Source organism: Medicago sativa, chromosome 1 (assembly GCF_051527215.1).
Source record: "Medicago sativa cultivar Bolivia chromosome 1, Bolivia_mono, whole genome shotgun sequence".
Lineage (NCBI taxonomy): Eukaryota > Viridiplantae > Streptophyta > Magnoliopsida > Fabales > Fabaceae > Medicago > Medicago sativa.
This window is the reverse complement of record NC_140749.1, coordinates 22,711,734-22,720,328: the sequence shown is the minus strand read 5'-3', so window position 1 is coordinate 22,720,328 and position 8,595 is coordinate 22,711,734. Positions and strand designations below refer to the sequence as shown.

At 31.4% G+C, this 8,595-nt stretch overlaps 1 protein-coding gene across 1 annotated transcript; it reads left to right on the top strand.

Moving 5' to 3' along the window:
* Nucleotides 1-737: 737 nt before the first annotated feature.
* LOC146953666 (endoglucanase 15-like) lies at nucleotides 738-3,098 on the top strand. Its single transcript, XM_085711374.1, has 6 exons — nucleotides 738-935; nucleotides 1,067-1,480; nucleotides 1,612-1,698; nucleotides 1,853-2,005; nucleotides 2,215-2,496; nucleotides 2,651-3,098. The coding sequence occupies exons 1-6, from the start codon at nucleotides 738-740 to the stop codon at nucleotides 2,963-2,965; spliced, it is 1,449 nt and encodes a 482-aa protein (XP_085567500.1). The 3' UTR covers nucleotides 2,966-3,098.
* Nucleotides 3,099-8,595: the final 5,497 nt, after the last annotated feature.

The following is an 8,595-nucleotide window of genomic DNA, read 5'->3' as shown; positions in this document are numbered from 1 at the left end:
CTGCTGAGAACCATATACAAAAGCGGCATTATTCGCCCTCAACCACCAGTGTGAATGAAACTTAACCTTTTCAATAAGCTCCACATTAGGAGTGTGAGTATTATTTAAATTTTTTTTTTTGAAAGAGGACTGTGAGTATTATTAAAAAGTATATATTACGCTCATTCCATACTAGCCAAACACAAAGTAACGCTGGAGAAAAGATCTTTGCGCCCTTGTATCACCCAAGCAGATTGATCTAATAAAGTATATATAGAAATCTTACCAAAAATAATGGTGTATAGAGTATCATGTATTTTTTACAAAAAAAAAAAAAAAAAAAAAAAAAAAAAAAAAGAGTATCGTGTATTTAGGATATATATTAATGATTTCTCCATTTTGGTAATTGAAATATCATAATCCCTCTCTATACGAAAAAACAATATCATAGTCCCTCAAAAAAAATTAAAATATCATTAATATTTCTAAATTTTTTGTTGATCGAATTATGAATATGTAACTGCTAATCATACTATAAATTAAGGTCTAGAATCAGGATTTCTTGTATTATTCCTTTCTCCATTTAGTAATTTAATTTAATTTTGAAGATATTATAATTAATATTCCGAATTATTTGGTGAATCGAATTTGGATTATGTAACCGCTTATCGTACTATAAATTAGTGTCTATAATCTGAAGAATTTCTAGTACCGAAACATATTGTCTCCTTTTGTTTTGATCATAGTTTTCCCTCAAAATGTCACTAAACAATATTTTCATTTTCATTCTCCTTTGTTGTTTTTCTCTGATTCATAATGTTACTTGTGCTGATTATGGAACAGCACTCACAAAAAGTTTGTTGTTTTTTGAGGGACAACGTTCAGGTGTGTTGCCTCCTAACCAAAGAGTAACATGGAGAGGGGATTCTGCACTTAATGATGGCAAAGATGCTGGGGTAAATTACTATTTTTTTACTCCTTTGACTTCTCCTTCATTTTATAATGAAAATGCTTATGATATATATATATATATATATATATATATATATATTATTAGACAAATTATAACTTTCTTATATGTGTTTAGGTTGACCTAGTGGGTGGATACTATGATGCTGGAGACAATTTGAAGTTAGGATTTCCAATGGCATTTACCATAACAATGCTATCATGGAGCACAATAGAGTTCAAGGACAAACTTGAAAAAACCAATGAGTATACAAATGCATTATCAGCCATAAAATGGGGAGCAGATTACTTGATGAAAGCACATCCACAACCAAACATTTTATATGGAGAAATTGGTGATCCTGATTCAGACCATCAATGTTGGGAAAGACCAGAGGATATGTCAACACCTAGAAATTCCTATAAGATCGATGAAGAACATCCAGGCACTGATCTTGCTGCTGAAACTGCTGCTGCTTTGGCTGCTGCTTCCATAGCATTGCTATCGGAGGGCTCGGATTATGTAATCTCATTGCGCAATCATGCAAAGCAAGTATGGTTTTATTTTTGTAAAAATTATTTGTTTTTTACAAATCAAAAAGTATATTATTACAAATAAGAAATAAAATATAGTTTATAAGTTTTCTTTTTTGGTGAAAATTTCTAATTTAGTTTCTCTTGCAGCTTTTTGACTTTGCAAACAATTCTAGAGGCTTATACCATGATAGTATCCCACCAGCAGCAAAAGTATATTCCAGTAGTGGGTTTAAGGTGATCTACTTATATCTTTTGAAATTTTGTTTCAATATACTAAACAATGATTTGAGAACATTTAGTTGCCATGGTTACAATGATTGGCAACCACAATTACTAAAAAAATTAATTTATACATACATGAAAATTGGGAATTTTTTGGTACAAACAGGATGAATTACTATGGGCAGCAGCATGGCTTTATAGGGCCACAGACTTGGCTAAATACTTTGATTACCTTGGAGGTGCAGACGACATTGGGGGTGTAAGATCAATGTTTAGTTGGGATGACAAGTATGTTGGTGCACAAATTCTTGTTGCAAGGGTATATTTCTTGGTGCACAATTACTTTTTTTTTTTAAAGAAATTTACAAGGTGATGATTTTAAATTTTTTTATATAGATAATAAAGTAATTTAGAAATAATATATTTGTTTAGGGTTTGCTACACATCATTATGCAAAATTTGTTTGCTACTTCCTAAAAAAAAAAATTTGTTTGCTACTTAAATTTTCCATTATATTGGGCCATGCAGTTTGTTTTAGGTTGGAAAGAGGAGTCTCCAAAGATTTGGACTGAATACAAAGCAAATGCAGAAAACTTCATATGCTCATGTGCTCAAAAATCAACCAAAAATGTGGAGAAAACACCAGGGGGTTTATTATGGTTTCAACCATGGGCTAATATTCAATATGTTTCTACTGCTACATTTGCAATGGCTACTTATTCTAAATACTTGTCTAAAAAGCAAGCAACCCTAAAATGTAGTGATGGTGATGTTAGTCCTTCTGATCTCACATCTCTTGTTCAAGCTCAGGTAATCCAATTTGAATGTATAAATTAAAAGTGTGTATAGTAATATTTAATATATATATATATATATATATATATATATATATATATATATATATATGTACCTTTTGACAAACATTCAAATTTTTAATTAATCCATTTTTTTGGTAACATTTTAGGTGGACTACATCTTGGGTTCTAATCCAAGAAATATGAGTTACATGGTGGGATATGGATCAAATTATCCACAACAAATTCATCATAGAGGATCATCAATTGTATCAATCAAAAATGATAATGCACCAGTTACATGTCAAGATGGTATTCAGAAATGGTTCAATAAAAATGCACCAAACCCTAATATATTAGAAGGAGCAGTTGTGAGTTCAGATCAAAATGATGATTTTACTGATAGTAGGAATGACTTCCAATTAGGGGAGCCAACTACTACTTCTGTTGCACCTTTAGTTGGTGTTCTTGCTTATCTAGCCTAATTTTGTGTTCCTAGTTGCTCTTAACACCTGTTTTAGACTTTTAGTCTAGTATGAAATAACTATCTAATATTCATCTATCTACCAATCAAAGTCTTCCACTATAGGGATTCAGTCACACTTTGATTTTCCATTATTTTACTTTTATCTGGGTACTCTTGCACGATAACTTTACTAGTTTCTTCTATAAAGAAAACAATTCTAGTTTCAAAATCACCCTTCAGCACATTAATAAATATCATTTTGTACTAATGGTTTATCGAACAAGAATAAAAAATTACTCCTAACACCGGTTTACCAGAGAAAATACTTGTATGATCACAATCATTTAGACAAATTATGGATTTTTAGGTAACGCTTTTGTCTTTCATTTTTTTTTTTTGTCATTTTATAACATAAAGGACTAAATCAGAACTAAAAAAAGATAAAGAACGAAAGTATTATCTGAAATTAAGTTAAGGGATGAACTGTGTAATTAATTTTTCTGACAAATTATTTAGACATAGTCAGACAAAAATAAAAATCATCTAATTATTTTGAAATATATATTATTTAATTTTTTTCTCTTTCCACATTTTTTCAAGTGTGTGTAATTAAATGGTGTGATCAAATAGTTGTGATCATGCAATACTTCATCATTTGCAATATGCAGCCACCTCCTGAAAGATAATGCTTATATTATTTTGTCTCCTTGATAATGCGTATATCATAGTCAACATCACAACTCCACATAATCGTTCTTAAAAAAGCCATTGTTTTGTATATTTTCAGGTTCCACTATTCTTTGTTTCATCTCTCTTTGTGTGTTTGTTTTGATGCATGTGTCTACTTTGATAGAATAAACAGCTAATGCTAAGAAATTTGGGTGGCATTTATGGTGGGAGAACTTTTTAATTTTCTCATCATGGGAAAAACTCTAATACACCATTGATATATTATTATTAAAATATTTGATGGCTATGATTGAAGAATGGGTACCTTTTGTGCCAAACTGTGTACTTGTTTATGCACTTGTCCCACCAATTTAGACAATTTTGTTTTGTGCCAAATTATATATATATGGAATAATTAGTTTTGTAGAAATAAATTTAATAGTGTTAGTAAATAAGTAAGTAACCAATAAATTTTTAGTAGATCAATAAGTCAGAATACTGTATCTAAAATTTCAATAGGAAGTGATGAATTGATTTGCAATATTTCCTTTTCATAGTTTCTCACCACCGCAATGGTTAGTTATATTTGAGGCGTGTTAGATAATTCTGTAAGTTAATATTTGAAAATTGGTTCACCATACAATCTAGTCAATTTACTATAGTCAGTTTCCGTTTTTTAAAGACAAATGTTAGTAACTAATTTGTTAGATTATTATTTACTTTATCCGGGTTTGAGATGATGACTTCAAAGTTCATTTTCGGTTAGGCCAAACTAGTTCGATACTCACCCCATGCTCAATTTATGTTGATAAATAACTATTTTGACATTGAAAAAAAATATTCGGTTCACTTTAAAGTAACGTAATATTCGGAAAAAGTTTTTTGCTAAAAAAAATATTAAGAGAAGGTTTTGTATATATTCAATTAAATAATGAATTTTTTAAAATGTGTGTATGTTTATTTAAAATGGTTTAGCACAATTTTGTTCTTAAACTTTCTTTTTTACCATTTATCCTTCCAATCAATAAGTCAATTTTTTAAATAATTGAATATAAACTTGCATGGGTTAAGGAAAACGGATGAAGAGTTACAAATGAAGAATAGTGATTGGGATAAGAAAAAATGGATTTCGAGAACGACTATCACGATCAGGATTTGTTAAAAAAATTCATAAAATAAAGGTTTGTGTGAAAGTATAATAAATACAATAATTGAATAATACATTCATATTTAAGAATTAAGTTTTGTGGGGTACAAGTATAAAAATGAAAAAACTGGCAGTACTGGCTATAACAAGTCAGTTCGGCTTCTCTCATAGGAAAATTAACAAGCCTTCCCACCATAACCTGCACCACAATTTTGATAAACTTTTGCTATATATTTTTTAAGCAAAAAGTGGGAATGATGCAGAGAGCATCATTCCAAATTCATTGAAACAAAATAAAAGGAGTATAGAAAAGAAAAGAGAAACTAGGCCAAGACCTTTTTCAAAAATTTACAAACAGGTAATGTGAGACCTAACTTTTATGGATAAACCATCAACACAAGCTTTATCCTCCCTATACACATGAGAAAAAGTAAAATGGATATTTCTAGCAAAAGATAAACAATTATGCCATCTATTTCTTATATTCCAAGGAACATTAGAAGAAGACTTGAGAGCCAAGAAAACTAGTTGAGAGTCAGTTTCAAGCCAGAGATAGTTGAACCCCTTTCTTTGAGCAACCTCCACAGCAAGAATATATAGCAGCCATTAATTCAACATGAAATGCATTAACATTTCCTAGGTTCTGAGCAAAATTGCCTAGACAATTTCCCTCTTTATCTCTGAACATACCACCTGCAGAAGCATTAAGAGGATTTTTTGTTGCAGCTCCATCAGTATTTACTTTTATCCAATGGAAAATTGGAGGACACCAGATGACTTCTTTGATTTTTGGAGCATTGGGAGGGTGAATTGATACTCTAAAACTCTTCAATATACTAGATTCTCTCATGCCAGGTGATGAGGATTTTAATGTGTTATTGCCAGACCTGTGAACTGAAGATATAATATTGTTGATGATAATCTTCCAGTGAATGAATTTATCTTGAAATCTAGCTTGGTTTCTTCTGTACCAAATGGCATTTATGATATTAACTACAACAAATTGAATTACCACTTTGCACTGAGGGGACCATCTTCTATCACAAATTTGCAAGATATCCTCTAGATTAGTAGTAAGTTGAAGATGAAGATTCAAAAATCCTGCCAACCAGTTCCATAATTTGATACAGAAAGCACAATCAAAAAACAGATGAAAAATGTCTCAACTTCTTTGTTACAATTTGAGCACATAGATGCTATAACTCACCCTCTAATTTGAAGGTTCTCATCAGTTGGCACTCTTCTATGCAAAAGCCTCCAACACAACAATGACTTAGAAGGTGGGATAATAAGAGTTCAACTTCCTTTTTATTCACATGATTTCGAATAAAATGATGTTTTATTTTTCTATGTTTGGATCTGGAATGCTAAATGGGGTTCTTTGATAAACTTATAGCACTAATATTATCACATAATATTTGAATATTTGCGTACCTGAGGGAGAAATCTTCTAACTGATTTCTAATCCATAATACCTGAGAGCAGCAATTTGCACCGAAAATGTATTCAACCTATATGGTGGATAGTGCTATAATATTTTGTTTTCAACCAGCTGACTAAAGTGTCCCCAAGGAGTTGACATGCGCCACTTGTACTTTTTCTTTCTATTTTGTCTCCGGTGTAGTCAACATCACAATATGCCATGAGATTGAAGTCTTGGTCAAAACTTAAGTTTGAGATTTCATCCTAAAATGTAGACCAATGAATCTAGGTGTTCAAAATAATGAAAATGGACATATGGTTTGGAGTTATAGGACAAAGACTCAAAAAGTTAGATTCGTTTTATTTTTGTGAATTTGTTAGCACTTATTTAAAAACCTGAGTTATTGTCTAATGACAGAAAATGAGTATCGGAGGTACCAATTTGATAAATTTTGTTTCTCTATGATATTGTGAGTGTTGTCTAATTCAAAGGTTTTGTTTATCGATGTAAACACATAGTAGATTCTATCAAAATTTAGTCATAAAAATTATATTTATAAGTTTAGAAAAGAATTTGAGAAAAAGTTCCGAACAAAATGGCTATAAAAAATGCTTTTTTAAACGAAGAATTTATCATATGTTTTGAGTGTTAACTTTGAAAAAAAAAAATTGAAAGTGTAATAGTATTAAGAAAGGTGGAAATCTTTTGTTTTGGCTAAGTGTCGATAAAAAATTTAGGCTTTGTTTGGGAGTTTGGAGGGGAAGGGAGGGGAGGGCTTTGAGGGGTTGGAAATATATAGAAAAATAGACAAAAAATTCACATTTTTTGAAAGAACAGTTTTTTAGAGAATGATAAACTAATACTTATGATTAATATACTTTTAATGTTAAGAATATTATAATAACATAGATTGAATTTGAATAATTTATATAAACCCTCCATAACCCCCCAAAACCCTCCGCCAATACAATTTTGAGTTCCCCCAAATGAGGGGGATTTTTTATTATGAGTAAAAAAATTAACCTCCAAAGCCCTCTCCTTCCAATGTCTTCTATTTCTTCCACTTGCTCCTTCCTTTTTTCCAAAACCCTCCCCTCCTCTCCCCTCCCCTCCAAACTCCCAAACAAAACCTTAATCGAGGTTTCAAAGCTAGAGTGCTAAACTTTGTTTTAGGCATTAGTGGGATAAAACCCTAAGGATTAGGTAGATTAAAATAGAAGTTATGTTATTCACCCAAACTATTTACACCGGTTTACTTAGGAAGTTTGCTGAGATAAGAGCATTTTCTAACAATACTATAACTAAATACACATTTATTTATATGCATATTTGTGTGTTGAGTTAATGTGTGTTTATCAATTTGATATTATACTTGAGAAATGTTTTCTTTCATATAATTTAGATAAATATAAGAAATTTCTATGGAACCATGATAAATACCTGCTTTTATGTGATTTGGCTAAATGAATTGCATGTGGACTATGACGGTCAATTAAATACCTACAACGAGAATTCATACATCTGTTGTCATGGATTCCACTTGGATTACATTGAACTTGGTGACTTTGTATCTATCTTTCTTTTAACTAATCATTCTTTCGTTGAAATAATTTATTTCACCCCTTAAGAAAGAAAATTATACACTTACTTTAATCATTTACCAATCCACTAAATACAATAATGTGATCAAAAACTCAATGTCATCATAATATTTTTCGAAATAATCATGTGGTTGGGGGCCAAAAAATTTAAAAAGTGCCAAAGGTGAGGTTCAAAATTCCACATTTTAAACTAATAGGTTAAAATTGCACAATCATAAAACTTGAGGTAAAATGTGCAATTAAGTCTTTTTAACCCTCTTCCTTCAAAAAAGAAAAAGTCTTTTTTACCCTCACCCATTAAGTCTTTTTAACCCTCTTCCTTCAAAAAAGAAAGAAAATTGCTGTTGACACATTGCATATGGCTGTGGCACACATGTAAAAGACGAAAATACCCCCTCGGCAGTTAACTACCGAAATTTTGAGCCGGCTGCAGTTAACTACCGAGGAAAACCTCGGTAGTTAACTACCGAGGAAAATGAAAAAAACAAAAACCTCGGCACTTAGGTACCGAGGATTACAGTTTTTGCATTTTTCAATGCTTTACACCACCAACAATCTGTGCCCTCTTCTGCTGAACACCCCCTTTACTGCCTCTTTGCTTCCACCACCTCCATTCCAGTTCCGGCGTTTGGTTCACCACTACAACAAAACTACTAGACATAAATTAAAGGCTCAAACAGTTCTTCCAACTTCATCCTCATCTTCTCTGTTGTCATCACTGTCATTGTACATTAACCGGCAGCCACTACAGATCTCCGGCGTGCCATCAGAGGAAAATGAGATTTGCATGTATGAAAGCCAGAATGAGA